The following is a 24,835-nucleotide window of genomic DNA, read 5'->3' as shown; positions in this document are numbered from 1 at the left end:
TTTTCTCCCATGCTCGTGCTAACCTCTGGAGCAAACCATGTCTCCTTAGAGTGATATCGCTAATGACACACCTTGTATCTTGCCTGAGAGTTATGTGCTGAAATCCTGTGAGAGAGGTGGGCAGCTGTTCAAAGGCACATAAGAAATACAGCAATTTCATGAGCCCACAAAATCAAAAGGAAGCTGTCCTGAATCACCAGGAGGGCTTTTCCCTGAGAAATTCTCATTCATTTCCATCTATGTTCTAGCGGTTATTCTCTGTAATGGTGCGCAACTACCAGGGCCGTCATTTACACAAAAAATAAATGGTCAGGATCTGATCCTGTCTTCCACATTCCCATGAAGGAAGAGTACATTCCTCTTGGAGTGACTCCCTGGAGATCCGGGTATTTTCCCACTTACAGGAAAGTATGGCGTATGGCATCTGGCCAACATGAACACCTTGAAAAACTGAATAAAACAACATATTTAGCATATTGGATATATTATGCAGTCATCCAGATTAGTGATTTGAAATGATCTGGACTAGATTATTCTGCTTATATTTAATGTATGATGGAATGCAGTGAAATACATCTGTTTTCATGCTGCCTACTAGCTTCTTGACAGCTTGATAGAGCTTTACGTCTGCATGTTCTAAGAGCTTGAACATCTGGGCCTGTGTATAAAAATTGAAGCCAAGCCTCTGACTGAGAAATCCAAAATAACCCTATTTTCAGAATGTGAATTACTTGATCTTGTAGTAGAGCTCCTCTGGCTTCACGTGTAAGTGGCTGCTGTATTGATCCTACCCAGGAATGGAGATGGAGGACTTGTCCTTTCCTTCACTTCATTCTCCTACAGGAGCTGCCCACAGCTGCATCACATCTGTGAGCTCTTTCTCCTCGTTTTGGACCTCATCCGTGATGAGCTCTTTCCCAGTGAAGCCCAGCCAAATGCTTAGGCAGGAGGTGGAGTGTGTGTGGTGGCAAGAGACAAGGCTGTGGGGTTCTTTGTTCCACCAAGCCCGTGGTCCCAGCCATTTGGAAGTTGAGTGCCCTTTGGTCTCATCCCCCTTGTGTGAGTTTGAAATGTTTTCCTGTGGCTGGAGAGTGTGGAAATGCAGATCAGGCTGCCTTGGAGGCAGACAAAACTCTGTTTGCTTTTGGGATTCTTTCGGGGAGAAAAATGTGGCTGAACTGTTTTTATATTCTGAGCGTGAACATGTGTTGTGGAGCAGAGAAAGCCTTTGGTAATTGGTACCATTAGCCTCTGGGAGCGTAATCAGTGCAGTAATAATAAAATTGGCATCAATAAGAAAGGTTTTATTCTGCTTACGTTGTCTGGCAAAGAGAGCAGTGATCTGTCAGGGCAGGGAATGAACAGGCACGTCCCAAATTAACAAACTTCATCAATGCGCTGCAGCCAAGGCAACCAAAGACAGTCTGGACTGTTCTCGCTGAGTTTCTGAATGGGCTGGCTGCTGAAGGGAGAAGCTGGCGAGTGTCTTATTTGAGAACTTTGTATCTCCCAAGTTGTTTCCTCGATTAAACATCTCCATTAAAAAAACCCCTCAGATGTTACTTAACACAGCAGAGGAGTATTCAGCTGATGAAAGGCCGGAGGACAGAGGGAAGGGAATTTTGGACCAGGGCAGCACTGCTTGGAGACAGAGCGCCCTGTCCTGTAGCTCAGTTTGGGTCCAAGTGTGAGGTTGCCCATAGGCTGACTGATGGGAAGAGCATGTAATGAGGACCCTCAGGTTTCTGGTGAGGGTTTCGTGTGCGCTGTTGCTTTTCTAATGGCAAATCAAGAAACTCTGTTGTGGAAGCAAAATAGTCACCATACAACAAAAGCTGCCAGTGACTTAACAGAGCATGTGAGGACTTGTTGGAAGGAAGATCCTCACAGCAGTGAATAAATCAGAAAGGACTTTAGAAATGGGAGGTGCATTTTGGAGAGGAGAGGATGTCCTCACTCCTCAAGAATAAACAATGCAGTGCATCCACTTCCATGGGGGAGAGAGAGGAGTCATCGTGCATAGGTTTCTTTAGTAGTTTGCAAGGGAGAAAGTTCAGGAGATGCTGAGATGATGCGCTACAGGCCATGACACTGGTTAACCCTTGGTGGCTGGGGAAAGTCCATTTGCTGCTGATAATTTCTGTAAAAAGTGAGAGGAGAACTAGAGAGTAGTTGTGATGATATGAGCACCTGTTGTGAGACAGTATTTGAATGTGGAAAGCCTGTAAGTGGAAGGGGGACTCCCTGCTGTATTTTAGCAAATTCAACTCTGCTCAAGCTACTTTCTTGGATGGTGAGAAAAGTTGGTCAGATCAAAGAAAACATGTCTAACTGGGGAGGGCTGGTAACAAAAATAACCCCAGACAAACCCTGATTGATTTTTCCAGCTCCTGGGAAACTCTATGAGGTGAAGCTGGTGGCATTCAATAAGCATGAAGATGGTTATGCAGCGGTTTGGAAGGGCAAAACAGAAAAGGCACCTGCAACAGCAGTAGGTGAGGAATGCCCTTCATTTGTTGTCTGTCTCTTCTTGGCATGTGGCTTCAAGGAAGGATAGAAGTACAGTTACAGAAGATTAATTTGAAGAAGGACAATACGAAAATGGGGAAGGTTCCAATATAAGGAAGCTCTCTTTGACAGTCATTGCAAATTGCATTGGAGGAATTATCTTGGGAAGGGGAGAAAGGAGCAAAATATCCCCCTTCTCATTAGGGTTGTTCTTATCCTGGGTGTGGATGGCCTTCACCGTGTTCTTTCTGGCCCCATTAGTGGCTCAGGGATGGTCTTGGAAATGCCAAATAACATGGGTTTTATCTCTTACATTATAAAGATTTGAGAATGTGAATTAGCAGCATGTCAGGCTTTTTGCAGTGTTATAAAGGAAGTATAAGCTCTGAAGACTGAGGCTCTATTCTCAGCTCTGCCAGTCTGTTGTGGGATGGTGAACAGTCTGGGCTCCTCCTTACCCTGGTGTGGGCCTGTCAGGTGGGTAGCTTTGAAGCTGGCCTCCTGTGCTCCACAGTAGCACCTTGGTGCCTGGATCCTCATTGTGATCTTTCCCACACGTGAGGAAAAGCGTGGACTGCTATATGCACAGAAGGGCTAAGCTGGGTATCTAGGCTTACGCTGGAGGCCAGCATATCGGTGCAGGCTTCACAACCTAGGCCTGTTTTCTGTGTTTTCTGTGTCCGTGATGGCTGTCCCTTGCCTTACTGTCATGTATGTCTCCACATCTCTTTTCTCTTTTTGTCTTGCACCGTAGATCCCCCAGTGCAGAAGGGTCCTCCGCTGCCTCCAGTTCAAGTCTATGCAGAGTCCAACAGCTCCACTTCCATATGGCTCAGGTGGAAGAAACCTGACTTCACAACAGTCAAAATTGTCAACTACACTGTGCGGTTCAGCCCCTGGGGCCTGAAAAATGCCTCTCTTGTTACATACTACACAAGGTAAAAAGGGATGCTAAGAGTTCATCTGCCATGTATTGCTCATGTCAGGAATAAACACAGGGCAGGAGGAACCTGCATGGAAGTTCCAGTACTGAGCAAAATCCTGGGTGTTTCACATGCTGGAAACGTCTGCCTTGGTCACAGATACATCTGTGAAATGTGGCACTGGGACTTGTCTATGACTTGAATACCAAGGGATCATTTACTGGCTGGTCTTTGCATCTTTTCCGCCCTGGTTGGACCGTACATGCTTGTTTCCCTGTTAATAACATAGCCAGGTGCAATTACGGCCAGTCTCAATGCATTCATGATTTGTGAGATGGTCCTCAGAAGTTTGATTTAAAAATTGCTAGAGTTTAAGCAGTTATAATAATTTGGGGATGTATTTTAAATCTGGATTCCTGTGCAGGTTTTCAGCCTATAACCAGGCTGTGTTTTCAAGCTTTTCTCTGCGAGTACATCAGAAATGGTCCTGGAGGCTGGGAACCTACCTTGCTCTGTATTTGGGAGCTGAGTGCTCTTGCATTCACATGACTGCAGGAGATGAAGCTTTAGGTGAAAAATCAAATAATGTAAGAGTTAGGATAATCTCTTACAGTGTTCCTGGTAAGGTATCAAGGTGACGGTGGGTGGGAGAACCATCTAGTGTTCATGGTCTTGTGAATGTGTCATCTTTCGGCAGCTCGGATGAAGACATTCTCATTAGTGGGTTGAAGCCCTACACCAGGTATGAGTTTGCCGTGCAGTCCAATGGCATTGGCATTGATGGGCCCTTTGGCAGCGGTTCACCCTTCCTGACCGTGAGTATTTATGGGAATTGAATCCTCACTTCTCCTGGCTTTCCCTGAATCTCTATCAAATCCTTCCTAATGTGCCCCTGAGAGATGTGATCTCGGATCACCTCTAAGCTCTGATGCCCCTGATGCTGAGAGCCGCTAAGCATCCTGGTGGCTTTCCCAAGCCCATTAAAGGAGTGCTGCTTTCTAAACAGAGAAGCATGTAAAGAGAATTGGGGCAACAGTTGCTGTTACTGTGGAGTTCCCTCTGGGTTCAGAGAAATCCTGCTCGTTAGAGCGAGCTGATTATGCATCGTTTAAGTGTTAGGTCTTCCCCAGTGCTGAATGTCACTGTCAGAACAAGAGTGCCTTGCCTAGTCTGGTTTTCCAATAAGACCTCCATCTCTTAGCTTCAGGCCTGGTAAAGGCTGGGAGGCAGAGGTGATCCCAGGAGCTGTGGTGGGTTAGCTCCTTACTCTGTGACAGCTTCTCCAGTATTCAGCTTCACAGAGCAGCAGCGATGGCCTTTGGAGGTGTTGTGTGTCCTGCCCCTAGCTGGGACTAGTTGCAGTGCAAGCAGGGCTTTGGGAAACATGGAGAAGAAAGCAACAAGGAGCGAGGGTGTGCTGGGAATATTTTCTCAAAGATGAGCAAAGTTAAATAGTCTCAAACTGAGCTGCGTGGCTTCATCAGCACTGTCACGTTTCCCTTGGCTGGTTGACCATGATGCACAAGTCTTGCCCTATATCGGGCTCAGCAGCCCCCTCTCTGCACTCTCTGCAGCTTGTTTGGACGAGGTGTCCGGCCACCCAGCTTGCCCATCATTTCGTGCTTGCAAACATGGCTGTAGCACCACTGAGAGAAGCACAGAGCAGTTGTCATGCCCTGCAGATTGAATGCCTTCCTGCTCTTTTCTGCTGTTCACACTGGGTCTTTACTTGTCTCTGCCAGGTCCCTCAACTCCTCCATCTGACCTGCGGCTGCACCCGCTCAACCCCTATGCTGTCCAGGTGCACTGGTGCCCCCCTGCCGAGCCCAATGGCATCATTGTGGAGTATCTCATCCTGTATAACGCCAACAACACACAGCCTGATGACATGTGGACCTTGCTGACGCGAGAAGGTGAGCCTCCTCAAGGTACCGTAATGCCCCACCAGGTACCCCTCCTCCTGCCTTCTTCCCTGCCTATGGAGCCCTCATTGGTCAGTCCTTCTGCCCTGATTTTTGCCTCACTTTGAGCACATACAAATAAACATTCAAGAGCTCATGCTGCCAGCTTTCTTGGACCATATGCTGGGCCTTGCTCCTGGTCATATAGGAGAGTCCAGGGACACGACTACTGAGAGACATGAAATCATACATGTCTAGGGCTGAAATAGGCATTATTATCCAGTAAACATCCTGCAGATACAGGCTGGCAGCCAGTAATTCCCAGGAGAACATATGCCAGCAACACCACATGCAGTCTATATCATCAGCTCTTTAAGCAGCAAGTTCATTAATACTGAAGAGGTGTATGAATTACCTCCTGGAGCTCATGACACAAAATCCCTCACTTCTAAGGGTCCAACAGAATTCCACTGCTGCTTTGCTGCAGCCTATGAATACTCTTGAAACTGCACATTTTAAACCTCTTTTGACTTGCTTTTGATCAGGAAATATCTTCAGCACTGAAGTGCATGGCCTGGAAAGTGATACCAGATACTTCTTCAAGATGGGAGCAAAGACAGTCGTGGGATCTGGTCCCTATTCAAACGTTAAGGATGTGCACACCCTCCGGGAGAAGTTGTCTGGTATGAATTTCCCCTTTGTCCCTGTGCAGGAAGCGAGTTGCGTTGCTGAAGACCGCGATTTGTCAGCAGTGGCATTTCTGTTTGCCAAGCAATTGCCTGTTGTCACCGCGCAGGGTGTGCGATATGACTGTGTGTAGGCCAGTGCAGAGGATCACGGCAGAGTCCTCAGATGCGCAGCTCCACAGGCCTCAGGCAGCTCCAGAACCCATCCCACAGCCGAACTTCATCTCTCTTCCCCATCCCAGCTCCTATGGAAGGCACAATGCAACCTGCATCTTGCTGCCTTTCTGTTAGGCCCGTGTAGCGTGAAATTAATGAATGCGCATAGATGCCAGTTTGCTTTAAACTGCTCTAAATTGTTGCTGCCAAGTAACCTTCTTACTTTATGTGTATAGAGGCATCACCTATTGGTTTTAGTGAATCTGGTGCTTCTCTGAACATGAGACGCTTTGTACCTTCTTCCTGCTAGCAGCTGAAATGATGTATCTGTCCTTCCCCTACTAGATGTTCTGGATATCCACTCTGTCACAGGAATCATTGTGGGAGTCTGCCTGGGGCTGCTCTGCATACTCTTCTGCATGTGTGCCAGCTTCCGCAACAGCAAGCAGAGGTAGGAGTCACCTCGCCTTTGCAGGAGGTAAAGGAGGCTGATGTGGAAGGAGACAAAATACACTGTGAGCTGCTTCCCTGTGTTCAGCTAGGCTGTTTGGGATGCAGTGTATGACATCAGTTAATACTAAGATTGAGTCTTGTGAGTGCTAACTGGCTAAGGAACATATTTAGTATAGTCTTTCCACTGATTTATTTTCTCAGTAGTTTCTCTTTAATTTACATTGTTAGACTAATAGGGTTTTTTTCAGAGAAAGAAAAAAAAAAACCCACCCAAACAAACAAGAAAAGGGAAAAAACACTATTTGCCAGATTGTTACCTGTGTCTGTTACTGTGATCAGTATTTTGCTTCTGAGGGTGGACAGCTCTAAGGATGTTTGGAAAGGGTTTGTTAACTTCCACTTGGGAAGATGATGAAAGACTTCCCAGTGAGTGACAGGCTGGTTTAAGGAGGATTGGACGCAGCCCAAAGCCCCCTGCTATCCCAGGAGTATGAATCTAGCCACAAGGATTTGGAAAGACCGTGACTGGAAACCAGCTTAGTTGTTGAGAAGAGCTTTGAGCTGGCGGCAGATCTCAGGACTAGGAACAAGCAACTTCTGAAGTCTCGTCCTAATGTGGCCACCAAACTTTTCTGTCCTGTTGCATCTCCTATCTGTAAAGCAGAGATGACAGGAGTGACACAACTCCCCACGGGCAGGGGTTAGAGAGCGCTTGCTCTAGTGCTGGCACTCGTGTTGTCTGCTGCCCTTGTGGTCCACTGGCGAGGGGGGGCTTTGCATCCAGCACCATGCTTTGTATGAGCTTTAGGATTAGTGAAGGTGGTGAAGAGATGCATCTGCGGAGAGGCTACTGCAGTGAAAGCTGTTACAGTAGGATGTGGATAGAGGATCCCCTTCCTCAGGAGTGTCAGGGCAGGGGCTGGGGCCTGGTCACTTCCACAAGGACATGCTGAGTTGCCCGGAGGGGATCACTTTGTCTGGCAGTCCATGGCTGTTTGGGACGGAGGAGAGTGAGGCTCATGAGAGATGTCAACTCTTGCTTGTTTTCCCTCAGGGAGGCCCTGCCAGGCCTGGATTCCCAGGCAGCCGGCAACCACACTTACTACCACCGGAGCAGGCAAGGGGTGGCAGCTCCCAGTGCCACCTTGGACTCACATGAGCTAGAGTCGCTCATGTCCCCACTCCCGGAGGATGCACCCGTGCCCCTGGGGGACATCACAGAACTGACAGAAGTGCACAGCCTCATCCACACGAGCCTCCCCGAGGACATCATCCATGGGAAGAGGAAGGTAAGGACCCATGCATGTGGTGACTGGGCTCCCACCCTAGGCAAGAGCTTTTGTTTGGTGTGTCGCTGCTGGGAAGCCAGGGTCTGATCCTGTCCTGGCTCTGCAAAGTGCTGGTAGTCTTGGCTGCAGGCTGGTGCTGGGCAGCCATGCATTTCCCTCTCTGTAAAACTGACTGGCTCAGTCTTGGCTGTCAGATCTAAGTTTGGGATCCCTGTGCCATCTACCACCCCTTTTCATCTCCTGGGGCAGTAAGCCCTCATCCCCAGAGAAGCAGCTGCCAAACTTCCTGCTGCAGAAAGCTGCACCATTCCTGTTGCTGTAGCATACAGATGGTGTGAGAAAGTGTGATGTCTAGAATAGATGCTCTGCCTTCCAGGATACTCTTTTGCTTAGAGTAAAATGAGCTTTGTCCATAAATAGCATGTTCACTGGAATACTCTTGAAGATATACGTGAGGTGAAATTGTGTTTTCTTTGTGAACCTTATTTTTTGAAGTAGTCTTTTCCTACCCTGCTTGGTTTGCCTGACATTGCATTGTCTTTCATTCCTCCCTGCCCATTTCCTCTCTTAAGCTTGCCTGAAACATTTCATTCCATTAGGGAACCTTTAATTGGCCTAATTTAGTTAATCTGTTTATGTCTCTCTTTGTAGCCCAGGGAGAGCATGTAAAGTAATTAGGAGGTTCAGTAAACCAAATGCATTGTGAGCGCATGGGATTTCACGTTTGTATCAGCAATGCACTCGTGTGTCACTGGAGGGAAGGTGAGTTCGGGATACCTGGCTAACCGTGAGACCCGTCCTTGCTGCAGTAGCAGTGAAGGTATGGTCTTTTGGAAACACGTCGTGGGCTTTAATAGTCCTGCGAGCTGAAGCCACGCTCTTGGCCATCCCCAAGTGCTGTGGCAGATCAGTGCTCAGCTGAAGGAGAGGCAGTGTGCAGCCAAGCCGCATCTATGGATCTTGGTGGAATGTAGCTGCCTGTCTGGATCAAAGCCAAAGAGTGTGAGGAATTTCCTACAGCTCTTTCTGTTAAATAAGGATCAAATGTTTTCGGTGATGGTGACTTACCCTGAGAACAGGTCAGAGTGGGGGGAAGTTCCCTCCCTTGGGAGGCCTTTCTGGGGGCAGCATATCCAGATCTCTCTTCCAAAGCAGCAATCCTGTCTGCAAAGGTTTACACGAAGATTTTAATGTGTGCAGAGCAGGGGCTGGAGAGGGCAGTGCCAAGGCCTGGCTGCTCGGGGCTTAGCCTGAGAGCTTGGGGCCCCCAGTGTCTGTTGCAGAGGCTGGCCGTGTCCAGCAGCGGAGTTATGTTCAGAGATCAGAGCTTCGGGGAGGAGGGCGATTCTGGCTGTAGTGTCTCTACCTCCATAATTGGATGGGGAAACGCCACTGAGAGTTAAATTCACTGAGGATTTTGGCCAGCAGAATAAAGAGCTTGTTTTTTTGATGGATGTGGATAGGGAAGCAAGGATCACTGAGGAGCAGCCGCACGCAGCCACCCGGAGAGCAGTGTTGTCACCCATGCCGACCGGTGAGGATGACCTGGCAGGTGAAGGAGAGCTCGAGCGGCGGCCAGGAGCAACAGGCTGTTGTTGCTGGGAGTGGGCACTGGAGGGAGATGTGCTCCCACGCAGGAGGCCCTGCTCCCTCCACTGCCCAGTTCCTGCTGGAAGTGCCACCTGAGCCAGCCCTGAGCACCGTTGTATCCTCTCTGTACTCTGAAATGTATAATCAAGGGTGAAAAGACACGGGCCAAAAACATCTTTATGCTGCAGTTGCCAAGAGGCCACATGTCCGGATGGCGATGTGATTCTACCTGGCTGGGCGGTCAAGGAGTTGGGCAGGTCGCATAAGCATGGCCGGATTGGTGCACACATTCCTGGTCCCCACAACAGATGTAAATCAGAGTCAGGTGCGGTTGTGAGTGTGTGCATCTCCCTGCTTGTAGACAAAATGCTACTAGCAAAGGCCCAGGAGTGGGTTGTAGGTTCCTTGGGTTGTCTTGTGTGCTGCAAATAGCTTCTTCCAGCAGCCATTTAAGCTAGGCTGCCAAAAACCCCCGGGGACCCTGCCTGGAACTGAGTGTTGCCGGGAGCTTTGTACCCTACAGTGACCAGCTGCCTTTGTTGCTGTCTCTTTTCTTCTCTCATGCTGTGTGTGGTTGGGGCTGTGAAAACCCATGGCAAGGAACATGGTAGAGCCACAGGAAAGAGAAGATCCTTGTGGAAGGAAATTCCTGGTCCAGCCTGGCAAGGGGAAGCTCCCCAGGGTGCTCTAGACTGGAAATTAAATAGGAGCAAAGGCAGGCTGGACCTTCCTTCTAATTCATATCAGAGTAGAAGCTCCCATCTTAACCACTAAAAAAATCACTTGCAGTCCTAGTCAATAAAGAAAGGGAGTGAGAAATGTCTCAAGGATCCCTTTTATTTAACAGCATATCATGTCACCACAGAGCTCAGGATGTTGGCTGGGACAGACTCTTAGTCCGATGCTGCTGCCACTGTTGTGCAGGTTTGTATAGCTGTGATGCCAAGGAACAGGCCTCTGTGACCTCCAGTTGCCTGCTTGCCTCTCCGTCCTCAAGTTACGCTCTTGAAACCTGTTTGTGTTGGTTGGGTGGCACTTGCCATTAGCAGTGGCAGTGATAGCTGCTCCCGTGCTTGCAGGCTTTTCACGTGCTGGCTCGTTACTTAGCATTTCATGGATTATTCTTTATTGTTTTTATTCTTGTGGCAGCCCGAGGTTCCAGTGGAGATTGGAGGCTCCGTGTTGTTAGGAGATGTACAAACACAAAGAAGGGACTATTTGCATGTCATAAGCAGTCAGAATTGGGTGAATGTCACTTTGCAGCTATGGAGAACAGTGGCACCAAGGGCAGGAAGACTTTAGCAATGCTGAGATTTGAACTGACTCCTGCAAAGAATCACGGGCAAGAGTTTTGAGAAGTCCTCTTGGTCACTTTCAAGTCAAGATCACCAGTTCCTTCGAACGTAGGGCCGTGATTCCTCCTGAGCCGTTACAAGTAATGCTGGGGGTGCAGGATGGTGCAAGTGGAAGGTGGGACAGTGTTTGTGCTGCTGGACAGCCCATGGGAGCCTCCTGGTCACCCTGCCCCTGCTTGCAGGACAGCAAGGTGCTACTGTAGCCGAGCTGTCAGCTCCGGTCCCCTCTGGATGGCTGACAGCTCCATTAGGCGGGAGTATGCTCGGCCATTTAGCGGGCTCTTTTCCTTGCGTTCTGTGTGTTTCCCAGTGGTCACACACAAGGATTTGTAAATACACTGACAAGTGATTTTCCTCTCTTACTCTCTTCCCCTTCCAAGTGACCCCCAGATGATGCCCTTAGTAGCCCGCGTTATAAATGACACCGTAATGCACAGGCTGTGGTGGTGCAGTTCTGTTTCCCCTGACAGATGGACTGAGGATGATAAAATGGCTCTGCTCCAGACATCTCTCACTGCTGCTTTTGGGCCAAGCAATTTAGGGGGTGGGGGAGAATGTTAAAAAGCATCTGCTTTCCATGGAAGACTTCAGCTTTTCATTGAATGAAGCCAAACCCAAGCATTTTGGCTTGGAAATGTTTGCCATTGTGCTTCTTGCGAGCTGGAGCCTTCCTTGCTTGCTGCCCTGCTCCTTCCCTATGGGCCTCCTCCCCATGGGGACTGCGTTTCCCATGAAGCATCCCCGGGACTCGGAGAGCAAAAGCTGTAATGCATCACGGAACTTGGATCTACCCAGGTTGTTTGTCATTTTCGTGTTGAAATTTTTCTGTGGGGGGAAAAAAGTCCTGATGTTTTCTGAAAAGTTTTAGATGAGAGCTATGCTCCCGTTGACAGCTAGCAGAGATTCTCCTTTATCTGGTGCGGGAGAGGTCTGTGTTGTGTTGCATCTTGTTTAGAGGCGCAGCTGCAAGCAGGGGTGCCTGTATGTTTGTATGACATGGAGCCTTCCTACTCCCACTGGCTGCTGTGGTGCTGTTCAGCAATGAATCCTTTCTCTCCGCTATGATACCCTTAAAAGTGGGCAGATCTGATGTGTCCCCAGCCTTGTTTTGCACAGGATTTCAAGCTAGTTTAAATAACCATCCTCATAAAACAGGGAAGGTTTCAAGATCAACATTTCCTTACATGTTCATTCTCAGCTCATATATTTGCATGAAATCATTACTTGTCACTGAAAAGGTAACATGATCTAGGCACATTTTTACCAGTTGAAGTTTCTATAAAAAGGCTAAAATGAAAAGGCTTGTTTGCTTTGATAAGGATTTAGCTGTAATGGAAACACCTTTTACTGAAAGATGTTTTTATTAGTTTTCATTCTTGTGTTTGCAGTGAACTGACAAAGGGATTTTTCCCTCTTTAAATTAGTATTAGGCTGACACTCCTTGCCTTCGTTACTCTATCGTAAAAACCAAGAGAACATTTCCTTGTCCTCCTTCAGCCATTCACTAGTCCCCCTCGGGTAGAAAGAAACAGTACCATTTACTACACCAAAAGATACTGCTTAAAAAAGCAGAGAAGCTTTCAGGCACACAGGACCTTCTTCAGGACTGTGATGAAAACAGACCTAGAGTTAATTGCCGCTGCCCAATCTTAGAGACTGAGCCCCAAGAGAGATTTCTCCCCCCTTCCCCCCAAACATAATGTGCTTGAACAACATGTGGGATATAGGCTATGTTGTGTGGCTGATGGTTTTTTCTGTTTGTTGAAAGTTGCAAACCGGTACAAAACAAGTTTGTTCTTCATTGCAGCCAATTTCAGCCAGAGCCGAACAGGCTGTTCCCAGAGTCATCAAAACCTATGTAAACATGGCAGATTGACATTTCCGCTAACAGATGGTCCATTGGGGATTGCAGTAGAGCTGCCTGTTTCTTTCCACTTTTTTTGGTATTCACAAGATGCCTGCAAGAAGGTTTTCAAGTTTGCTTTGTGTGTGTGTGTATGCGTATGATGCTCAGATCTTTCTGATGGCAAATATGCATGTAAGCATCTATAATAGGACACACATTTGTGTGCATGTGTGCATATTTGTGTAGGTTCAACGCTGAAATTTCCAGGCAGTATTTGCTCGGTAACGTATGTTCCTTGGAAAAGGCACAGAAGCCATCAGTCAGCGATGTAGCTGCAGAAAGCCTTTCAGATGGCAGCAGAAGCAAATTGAACACGTTACTTGAGTACTTCCATGTAGTGGTATTCCTTATTGTGAGCTCTGTGTGATCACTTGGTTGATTTCTTGCTATTAAAGTGTAGTTTAATGATTGTCCACTTAAAAAGGGAGCAATTAAGGAAAGCTCTTGGCTCGGAATATGTTGTTGAGGATAGCAGAGAGAGGACTGGCAAAGACACTGCCTCCAGCGTTCACTTCTAAATTAGCGAATGCTTGATAGCCACAGCGCTGGGTTTGGACATGACTGTTCCACAGGGTGCTGTCATATAAATGAGGCCCTTTACTACTTGTTTTCTTACGGTTCAATCCTGAGGCAGTGGCTGAGCTCCTATGACTTAGGGTTGGTGCTGAGATGTAACGCTGCTCTACCTCCTGCAAGGTGTTGAGCCCCTTTGGTGCTTGAGTCCAGGTGGACAGAGGGTGCTCAGGAAAGGCTCAGGCAGCCCTTTAGTGCATACATGAGTGCTTTAATGTGCCTTCGGACAGCACGAGGTAGCATTTGCTTCTTGCTAAATAGCTGACTTAGGAATGCCTGGCTCACACACAACATCTGGTCATGTATTTCTACCTAATTTCCAGCCAGATGGACCGAGGCACAAGGAGGTCAAATGACTCACACAAGGTCAGGCTGATGTCAGAAATCTCCTTGCCATCTCGGCTGGACTCATGCTATGTTGGCTGTTGTTGGACTAGATCTGGCCTGTGTAAGTAGCGTCCACATATGCAGAGCAGAAACCTGGGTTTCTCCTGCCTGACAGTGAGCAATAGGTGGTTAGTGGGTTTGAATAAACGTGCCATATATGTTCACCGTACACAGCCATCATGCTCACACCACCAGTATTCAGTACGCACGTGCACACGTGCACACTCACAGTTGTGTCAGGTCAGGATTTTCTCTTCACTTCAGCCTTGCGTCGGCCTCTCACTTCTATTCAGGCAACGTGTAACATCTGTGGAATGAGCCCAGAGATAACTGGCTTATATGGTCCTTAAATGTGAGCGTGTGTGTGTATATATGTGTATGAGTCAGTAGCAAGGCTGAGCTCAGGTATATGCAGGACAACCCAAAAAAATCAAAACCTAGAAAGAAAATACTTTTCTGCCTGTGAACTAATAGTCTGAGCTGTTAAATAACTTCAGCTCTTAAAGGCACACATTTCCCATACACAGAGGTGTGCATTCAACAGTTTATTGCAAGGGGAAGCTGAGAGAACCCAGAACAAATTGCGTTCAGCCCATATAATTTAATTAGATCTACAAACAGGGTAACACTGGTTGCCCAGGGGATTTAAAGCTGAGCTAAGAATTGCTTGGTGGTCTGTTGCAAAAAAAAAAATTAAAAAAAAATAAGGCCCCCAGTTTTGTGCCTCTATGTGGATGGGGAATGGCAGAGTGTTTACCCAAGCCCTAGCTTAGAGCAGGAAATCTGTCTGCACCGCAGAGCGAGTAGTTTAGCATTGTCTTCAGCTCTTAGTGGAGCACACGTACCAGTGCACACAGGTGAGGGTCTTTCTCCATGCTGCAGAGCATCACTCGTGCCAAAGCAAATACTGTAATCCTTCAGCTCCAGATTTCCACCATCTCTGTTCCTTTCCAGCTTTGCAGTATTTTTCAGTAGGCTCATAACTGCTCTGGGTTGTTTGCAGCTTTGCAGGGAGTTGGTTTCAGTGGACCTTTAAATGATGTCTTGTGCCATGATATACCTGTTGGCCTCAAAATTTGAGAATCAGTGGAAAGCCCCTTATGCGACCAGTTGTGAACCATCTGTCAACTTTCATCCACTTGCTCTGCATCAGACCATGTAACAAAGCAATAAAGCCTGTCCTAATGTGGTGGCTGTGTGAGTCCGTTGCAGTGAGCATTTGTATTTTGATGCCATCAGAAGTGTCTTCCACGTTTAACTTGTGTCTTCTAACACCATGGTATTTTCCTGCTTTCCTTTTTCAAGCTGCTTCTCATTTCAGGTTTGTGAGGATAAGAATCTGTATCTGCGATAATTGGATCTTTTCTCCTCCCACTTTTCTTCTGCAGCCTTCATGGAATAAATCAGCCAACCAGCCCTGGACAAACAGCATAGCCAGGTACGGGGACACCATCACAAAAGAGCCTCTCTCTGCTGTGAACGGATCACTGAAGCTCCCCTCCAGTGCGGGACAGAAGCTTTTGTTACAAGCTCTGGTTTACGATGCCGTGATGGTGGGTATCTTCGGTCCTTTATTGACTTGTGTATTCTGACATGTTTTTTCCATTTATGTTACCCATCTCCCTTTCTCCTTTTTGCAGCACAGGAGAAAATGTTTTCTTCTCTGAGCTAGCTTTAGCTGGCTGATCATGGGCTTTATTTTTTTTTTCCTGGTTATAGGAGTGTATGCCAGCGAGACTGATGGGATTTGATTAAAAGCTGTTTGGTTTTTCCAAACATCGCTCAAAGCCTTAACTCTCCCCTGATCTTTTGTCTTGACTCCGTCCAGCCCTTGAGGGCCTGTGCTGTGGGCTTGTTCTTTTGGTGACGGTCAGGTGGGGTCAGACAGCTCGGTTGTCAGCAGGGTTGTGGCAGTCTCGGTTCCTGAGGACCCGGACCCAGGCACCAGCAGTCTGCTTTGAGTCTTCGCTGTGGCCGTGCAGCAAGCAGCCTGCTGAATGAGTTAGGAGCTGCAATGCTCAGCACAGTCATTAAGATCTACAGTGTGCTCGCCTGAAGGAGGAATTGCATTTTTGCCTGTAAAAGGAGTCAAAGATCAAGGCTTGATTTAAACTCCTTCTCCAGATAGGGTAGAGCAATTTCCACTGTACTTATCTTCTTTATGTAGGTCCATAGATTGGGAGGAAATCCTGTTTCTGATATTGCTTCATTGGAATAAATATGCACTCCCGTTTGGGAGAGTTTGTACAAGGATCGTGATGTCTGTGCCATAGTCTCAGCAAAGCAAGCTGACACGTGCTCAGATTGACTCTGTACCAGAAGATTTCTTTGGTTATTGCTTTAAAAAGTTCACCTCCCACCCTCAACCCCAGCAAATACTTCTAAGTAATCTACCTATGTTTCCTTCCTAGATAGTAGTGTGAAAATCAATTATACACAGGATGTAATTAACATTGTGGATAGAGTTAAGACAATGTTTTACAACCCAATTACAGGGCACTGTTCACAGTACAGCTTACCCATCAGAGTTTGTCAACAAAAGGAGAAAAGTGTTAAAATATGTAAATGATGCACAAAGTTGGCTTCAACAGAAAGCGCAAATGACACGTGGGATATCACTTCCATACTTCGAATTGTCTTCTTGCTACTAAATCACACTCAGCCCAGACTCTGAGCGCTGATTGCCTAGAGAGCTCTTTGTGAGCTTCCAAAATAATTTGCCTGTTAAATTATTGAACGATGGTCTAGCAGAATGACCTGCTTGTTAGCCAGATTTGTGGAGACCTGTAGCCTGAACTCCGCTTAAACACTGTGGAGGAGAACTGATTGTTTTCTTTCTGAATTAAAGTGCTTGAATTTACACCAACTTTTGCAAGCTGTGACCAGGGCTCTAACGAACAAACGTTTTGTGATGTGTAGCCAAAATTAAACCAGGAAAGTGAAGGGAGCCCTGGTATCTAATTGTGGGTCTGTATCATGAGCTGTCTCGGAAACCAGTTTTCTAGAGCGCTGCCCACTCGCCCTCTAGAAATCTGGCCCTTAATATGGAAACAGACTGGTGAGTGTTGAAAGTTGTGGTCTCTGACAGAGGCTTGGAGGAATGGTTGCTCCAGCCTGCCAAGAAACTGTGGGCAAATCACTTCACTCCCTTGGGACATGCTTTCCCAAATGTAAAATAGGAATAACGATCCTGAGGTGATTTGAGATGCTTCTTAAGACTTCAGCTCTGAGAAACATATCAAGATAATGCTTAATAGAGGCAGATGTACATCCCATTGCACACTGTGGGATTAAAAAGAAGTACATTTCAGTGCTTGGTTGGGTCACAGCCTCAATTATCTGAATTTCATTTACTTTACCTTCTTTTAATTTTTCCCTTGTTTGATAACAGAATGAAGCAAAGAAAAGCCACCTGCCAGCCAACCTCCACCAAGTGGAAGCAGAGGTCATTGTCCATTCTGATTTTTCAGCCTCTGACAGAGACTACGACTCCCAGCTGCACACCCTGGAGAGTGAAGAGACAGAAACCGAGGACCAGGAGCCTGAAGAGCTCCCCTCCAGAGAGCTGGCTCTTCCCGGCTCTCCCAGCACCCAGCAGGACGCTAGCCAAGTGTTGGTGGACTGCATGGGCAATTCTGAGGTTCAGGCCCAGGACGAGCTGTTGTGTACCGACCGAAAGACTAACAAAACAGAGGCTGTTTGCATCCGTGGGCTCACCAATGGCTTCCACAGGCACGGGGAAAGTCTGGATTCGATGGAGAGCGGAGATTCGTACTCCATCCAAGAAGGCAGGGGGGATGTGCAGCCAGTCAAGTGCCAATCGCTTTCCACGGCCCCGGAGGAGGCCCCCCTCTGTAGTAACTCTGGTTTAACAAGTTCATCCTCAGCATCTGAGAACATGGCATGTGTCCACAATTGTTAAAGAGTGAACTAATCTGATTTTGATCATGGGAGAGCTAGAAGCACTAGTAAGGGCCTGTCCCTGTGAGGTGCTGCGTGCCCTCGACTCACTGAACCCAGCAGGAGCTAAGAAGGTGCAGCATCTCACCAGAACAGGATTCGGACCTGTCAGCTGTACATACTGCCTTCAAGAAATCAGTAGATTGGTAAGGGCCCATCTTCTTCCCGCTGCAGCTGATGAGTAACTTGGTTTGCGTGGGAGCAGGATTGAGCCATCTGCCAAAGTCTGACATGAAACCACAGCTAGAACAGAGCCTTCTGCGTTAGACTGGGGCTGTCACTTCGCTGTAATCCTCGAGGCGACTGGCAAGACGTCTTTTAATGCTGGGAAGAGGCAGGGTACACCGAGCGATTCTTCTCAACTGTCTCTTCACCAGGGAGCGCCTTGGCACTACCTACGGCCTCGCAGCCTTGGGATGAATTTTGTCAGAGGAGTCCAGCAAGGGGGTGGAAGCCAACGCAAACAAATTCAGTGAGCTGTAACCACCAGCCTTTTCTGCCCTCCCGTGGTTAAAAGGATTACAAGGCTCTCTTTGTGCGCTACCGCAGTAACTATTACTAGCAGGCTGATGTAGTGGCCTTTTATTACACACTCTACGAGTGCCTCTAACAACTTGTACTATATAGAACCTTCTTCAGTGTCTGGGTCATTTCACCAACCTGGACTTTGTTTTATGTAGGTTCTTGTACCTAATATTTTAGGTACATATCTGTCCTTTTAATGTACAACATGTATTTTTATTTCCTTGGAACATCTTTATATTATTTAATTTTATAAAGTGGAGTAGTGTGTGGTATAGAGTAGCATTTTTACTACTTCTCTCTTTCTTTATTTTTTTCCTCCCTAACAACACAACTACCTCATGTCTGTTGGAGAAAAAAAGCAGTAGATCTACTCTTTTGTTATAGTCCATTATAGGTTTTAACTTATTCTTATACTGCCTTTTTCTAAAGAATATGTTTGCACTGGTTGTTGACTCTTTTTTAATTCATAGTGCTGCAGATCTGATGTCTCTCTTGCTTTGTTTCTAAGTAGTGCTGTAGGACACCTTCCCTACAGCTGGAGAGTTACGTTGTGTTTCCCTGTAGGACTGTGTTTTGCAGGAGCTGGCCAAAGGAGACTGCTTCAGCTGGCGGGATGTTGATCCATCTTTCCTAAAGAAGCTTATACTAGCGAAGAGAAAAAAGAACCAACAATTGCAAAATTAACTTGTGATCTTGGGGATATCTATTCCTTTTTTTTGTGCCCAACTGGAGACATCTCAGATGGTTTTGATTTCCAGAGAGCAGCTCTCAGCCTTCTGTAAGCAGTGGACTTGCTGAAGTGTTTGGATGAACAGGTGAAATTTTCCAGTCACTTCTGAGAGTGCTGGCCAAACTGCTTTTGGCGTTTTTTTTTTTTGAAGACCAGAGCACCACCAGAGCTTAAAAATGAAAATAAAACCTTCGCTCTTATATCAGTCAGTCTGGGTTTATTATAGATAACGTTTGAAAATCATCCAGTGACTCTTCCTTGCTGACACTGTTTGCTTACTGCTGACGTATCTCTCAGCCCGGCCTTCTGGTGTGGGGTGAACTTTCCTCTACCTTTTCTTTAGCCTGTCTCTCCCTCTTCCAGGCTTGCAGAGTTTGACTGCGAACACTACAGATTGGACCAGCTCCTCGAGAGTAACAAGGATCAGTAACTCTGTTCATTGGGTGTTTGGTAAATGTTCTGCCTTCCTGGAGGATTCAGAGATCTGGCCATTTGTTTGTTTAAAAAATGAGGGAAAAGATGCCCATCTCCCTCTTTTCCTACCGAAATTCCCCCAAAGCTATATGGGGAGCTGTGTGCTGACCTGAGATCCTGTAAAAGACTTTAGACTTTGTTGTTTGGGGTGAAATCTGGACTGAGATGCCACTGCCTGCAGCAAGGAGAACCTTGCTCCACCAGCCCGATCCCTGCTTCTGCTGTGAAGAGCCATGTCACAGCGTGCCCTGTGTTTGGAGCTGAGCTGGACCAGCCCATGTCCTTGCAATCCTCCATCAAACCCTGTTAGCTCCAGCTCTTCAGTAGAGGAGTACCTCCATGCCTCCACGTACCCTGTTGGGAAGGATATTGGAACTTCCACCTCTCCCCATCCTACAGCGTCTCCTCCCAGCATGACACACTATTCTGGTAAATGGCGGTATTTCCACTCATTGCACTTGCTCTGTTGCTCCAGCTGCTGCTTGGAATCTTGAGGAGCCTCAGAAATGCCGTTCCATGCTCTGAAACACCATGACTCTCAAAGGCTGTGGCACAGAGACTGGAAATCAGTGCCAGTGAGCAGGCTAGGCAGGAGTTAGTGTGTGCGCGCTACCAGAGCAAGAAGCTAGAAAGGCAAGAAATCATAACTGGGCAGAGGAAGTGCGTAAATAACCTCCAGAACTCACTGCCACAAGACTTTGAAACTAATGACTTAGCAGGGTTACAGATAAGGCAGTGAAGTGTTATTGCAGGCAATAAGGGCAATTCACAGTTATATGGGAGCGGATGCAATTGCAGAGGTATAAACCCTCCAGCTGGGGAGTATCGGGCACGAGCTGCGGAGGGTGGGGGGAGATTTCTGCAGCTGGACCTCAGTTCGCAGTTCATGCAAGACTCTTCTTCAGACTCTTCCTCATGGAAGAGTCCCTGCCCTTGCCCAGTGACAGAACAGACCCCGTACAGCCACATTGCCACTGCTGATGTGCAGAAAGGGAAAAGGACCCTTCTCCAAAAATCTCACTCCAGAGGAACCCCTGCTGACTTCCTTTCACCTCCAAAACCAAATCATCTGCCTGCAAGCATGACGGTATGCCAAAGGACCACTTCTGCTGAGCGTGTTGGCTGCTGGAGGGCAGCGCTGGGAGGAGTTTGGCCAGCAGCAGGTATGACCAGGGCACCGGAGTTCTCTTCCTGGCTCCCTGTTGTGACACTGTACCTGGGGCAGGTCATGTACCAGCCCTGAGCTGTCCATCCAGGGGCCTGTGGGGATGGAGGCCTAGTCCAGTGGCTGATTTAGGAGTGTGCCACAGTTTCTGGGGTGCTCCTTTGTACGTTCACCCTCTGCTTTGTCTGTACTGACTTTAGCAATCATATAGCAATAGGGTGAGTGTTGCTGATCTGCCTAAAAGCTATCCCTGCCTGTCGCTGAAGCCAACACGAGCAGGCACAGTGTGGCACCGTTCCCCTGGATCACCTTGGGCCGATCACGAAACCCAAGTTAGTTACGTGCTCCGAGAGCTTTGGGGGAGATGCAGCAGAGTGCAAACAGTTCTGCTTATGCATCACAAAAATACTTTGTCTCCTCACGCTGAGGCTTATTCTGATCTTGTTACACCCCAACAAATTGTACCGGAGTGTGAAACTGGGAGTGTTTGGATGTCCAAGTACTGTGGTGTCCGTGTCTCCTCACGCTGAGGCTTATTCTGATCTCGTTAACACCCCAACAAATTGTACCGGAGTGTAAAACTGGGAGCGTTTGGATGTCCAAGTACTGTGGTGTCCGAGGGCTGGTATGCCAGACCTCAGCTACAGAAACCAAGGCAGTTCCCTCGGAGCCAAGAGATCACCACTGATGGGCAGCAGCGAAGCTGTTCTCTGTATGAACGTGTGTCCACACAGAGTGCTGGGTGTCCTTGTCTAACGCGGCTGTACCCCAGGTCCCTCTTGTCCTGAACGCACGTGGGACCTTTCTAGTCTCAGCTAGAAATGAATGGAAGAAGACAGATAATACACATTTTATGTGTAAAGCCGAAACAACCAGTGCATATATTTTTTTATCATGAAATAAGTAGCTTTCTTGCAGATTTCTCACAGACACACAAACTGTTGATACCTTTAATTACCCATCATACTTAATATATGTTCCTACGCATCAGGCTCCTTCCTCCCTTTTCTTCCTTTCAGTAACACTAAAGATTATTGCTGTTCAACTTTTTGCTGGTGTATATTCTTTAACATTGTTAAAATGTCAGGTTTGTCTCACTGGCATAATTTTGTAGTATTAATGTTACCATGTGGCTACACAACTGTATATTCCCCATGCTGCTGCAAGAGTCACAATTCTCATCCTTTTATTTCTTTTAATTCCTTGTTACATGAAACACATGGATAAAAATCTCTTTCAGCTTTTTGTTCGTTTGATTTCTTACTTAACAGACAGCAAAGTTCTGGTTTAAATAGTTCAAATGAGAGAACTTATCTAGGTTTTGAGAATTTTTTATTACTAGCTAACAATCCTGAGATCGGCCCATGAAATACGCTGTGTAAGAAAACAACCATTTTAATAGAGCATTATATATGTTTTTGATCTCATTAGAAATAGATGTTTTGAAGGGATCATCGTGTCTTTTCTAATCAATACCCTTGTTAGAAAAGAGGTGTTTAGTCCAGCAGAAATCTACCATCTAGTTCTGTTACTGTATTCCCTTGCTTGTATTTTAAAATTAAACTTCATTGAATTTTCTACACAGTGCATAAGGATGTGTAACCAGAACTTGATCTCGTTTGAAGATTGTGTCTGTGTTTGGTTCCATGCTGTACTTAATTATAACTTACTTTCTTCAGAGACTGTTCTTACTCCACAAATATTCTTTAGTGTTAAAGTGTAAGAAGATATTGTCCTTATATTCCTTAACTAATGGGTTATTAATAAATATTTTAAAAAAAGAGTGGAATTTGTCTCAGGATTCAGTCTGTTACAGCTCTTACTCCGAGGGAAAGTTGTCCTGGAAGGCTGATCCTGCAGCTGTGCTTGGAGTGGCTGGACCCTGGGAAATTTGCTGTTAGGTGCTGGTCCGTACCCTGCCCCTCAAAGCAGGGAGAGGATGGCCGGAGAGCCCTCTGCCTGTGTGGGGTTGCCAGAGACGGACCTGCAGGGTGTCCCTGCAGGCAGTGTCAGCCCGGCTAGAGCTGCGCCTCGCGGTGCAGGGGGGCCTGCGTGCGCATTGCCTCACGGCTCAAAGCCAGCCTTGTGCTTACTGGATGGATCTGAACAAGACGCTGCAGCTGGCAGACCCGGGGCGACGTGGTGGAGCACCTTCCACAGCAAGCTGGTACCTCACTGTACCTCCAGCAGTGGGAGCAGGACCCGGGATTCACGCTCGTGCCAGTTCAGCGCCTGAGCTCATCACCGCTGGAGGTTGGGAATGTGGGATGATGGTGGGTGCCTGGTTCCTTAGACATCACTTCGGGGATTTCAGGTGTGGGCAGAGTTTGGGTTCATGAGGCATTTCTTGATGCTTGCTCATTTCTCAGTTTTGAACTGATTCCTATAAGGGAAAGAAAATACATTATCCAGCTTCACAGTTTATCTTGCTGGGGAATTTTTTAATGTCAAAAATAAGCAGAAGCATCTAGCAAACGAATGGTGAGACTTCTCTTGGATTGTGCGCTGGGCTGAACACTCAGTGGCTTGCGTCCAGCTAGATTGGCGAGAGGATATCTGGCAGTGCCCGAGGACACGCTATTAACCTCCCATGCATCTCCCTTTCTTCCTCGGATGCAATCCCTACTTGAGTAGATAGTTTCCATTATTACTTTATGCTGCTAGGACTACGGAGCCATAAAATCTCATTTTATCTGCATTACAGAGGTAATAAATCTACACTTAGCATAGTGTTCTCTGATAGTGGTTAAAGGGAACTGTGTCAGACTGCGTAACTCTGATGAGTCTTTCTCCTAACGACAGGTAACCCCACAAACGAGCAAGGAAGGACCTTGTTGGGGTGACGGGTGACTGCAAGTCCCACTTCCAGCTCTCAGTTAGCAGCATGAGACGCTGGTGGGAGGTTGCCGAGAGGGGACACAGTGGGGTGGCTGCAAACAGGGCAGCGCGTGGGTGAACAGAGCAAAGGGATGGACCAGCAGTTACAGGGGAGCTGGAGAAGTCAAGATAAGAGTGAGGTGTTTGTTTGCATTTCTTTCTCTTCCCAGCCTTTATCGCCCCAGTATGGCGCAGCTGGCAATATTACTACAGCGGGCTTGGGTCTCGTGTGATCTCAGGTAACTCAGTAAGTTACAAGTGCCCAGTGCAGCACATTGCCCAGCTCAACCCTCTGGCAAATCGCCATGAGGCGATGGGCTGCGTGATGCAGCGAGGCGGCCAGGGATGCTCCACAGATGCTCAGCGGTCACCGGTGGTGGAAACTGCATCGCATGGGGACTCCTCCGACCCCCTCCCCTCCAGCAAAGCACTGGAGCAGCGGTTACAGCAGCACAGTCAGATCTCCGTGATTTGTGTGGCAGGTACAATCGTGTGGGTTTCATCGTTCGCGCTGGCTCCCCGCACTCATTTCAAAACTGCCGGATCGGTGGTACGATTGTTTTCAATTAACGGAGAACACACAGCTCCTCCTCAGCCAGGCAGCTAAGTGCCGGGAGGCATCCCCTCGGTCTGGTGACAAGTGCTGGCCCCTGCCACCACGACGCCTGTGTCCTTATACAGCCAAAAGTGGATGGAAAAGGGTTTCTGCTGGGGAAAGCAGCTCCCAGGAGCTCGTCGCGGGGCTGTCCCACCGCTGCTGGGACAACTCTCAGCTCAGTGCCTCGAGGTGGGTGCCACAATTTTGGCTCCCCTCCCTGTTGCTCACTGACCACAAAACAGATGCTAAAACCCTGCTTGTATGTACATAAGTGAAAAGCTCCTAGGCTGTTAGGAGACAGGGAAACCACAATTACACATTGAATAATAAATGGAGTGAATTCAGACAAGTTAATCTCCCACTTCATCTGCTGAAACTACTAACGGTGTCTTGGGGAACCTCAGTTTGCAGTTAATTGGTGTAAATCAGGAGCACTATTGGAGCTGATGTAAATTCGCTGTGCGGGGTGAGCGACACCCTCTGAGGCCGGTGCTCGTGGAGGATAACCTTGTGGGGAGGGAGGACAGATGGACGGACAGACCCTGTGCCCCTCTGCAGGAGGGAGGGTGGAGGGATGGAGCCCACGACCGCTCTGCAGGGAAGGGGTTCGGAGCCTCGGTTCGGGCTGGGCACTGTAACCCCGCTGCTTTTCAAAAGGCTCCCATTTCTGCTCGCAGTGTGATAAGCAAATCCCTGCCTCCAATACAAAGCAACTTTTTTAAGCCCTCATGGTTACAGAGGAGCACAGAAAAACATGAGCGCTCCGGATTCCTGCTCTC

At 47.6% G+C, this 24,835-nt stretch overlaps 1 protein-coding gene across 1 annotated transcript in view; it reads left to right on the top strand.

The window, feature by feature from the left end:
• The window catches only part of IGDCC4 (immunoglobulin superfamily, DCC subclass, member 4), a gene marked incomplete at its 5' end in the record, with an annotated part of 61,724 nt that extends 44,075 nt beyond the window's left edge, over positions 1-17,649 (top strand). The window contains 10 exon segments of the mRNA XM_009584209.1: positions 2,388-2,495; positions 3,263-3,446; positions 4,129-4,223; positions 4,226-4,246; positions 5,174-5,344; positions 5,878-6,015; positions 6,520-6,625; positions 7,682-7,916; positions 15,116-15,280; positions 17,119-17,649. Coding sequence (XP_009582504.1) covers positions 2,388-2,495; positions 3,263-3,446; positions 4,129-4,223; positions 4,226-4,246; positions 5,174-5,344; positions 5,878-6,015; positions 6,520-6,625; positions 7,682-7,916; positions 15,116-15,280; positions 17,119-17,649 — 1,754 coding nt within the window.
• Positions 17,650-24,835: the final 7,186 nt, after the last annotated feature.

This window comes from Fulmarus glacialis, unplaced genomic scaffold (genome assembly GCF_000690835.1).
Source record: "Fulmarus glacialis isolate BGI_N327 unplaced genomic scaffold, ASM69083v1 scaffold19438, whole genome shotgun sequence".
Taxonomy (NCBI): domain Eukaryota; kingdom Metazoa; phylum Chordata; class Aves; order Procellariiformes; family Procellariidae; genus Fulmarus; species Fulmarus glacialis.
This window is presented reverse-complemented; position numbering and strand designations above follow the sequence as displayed.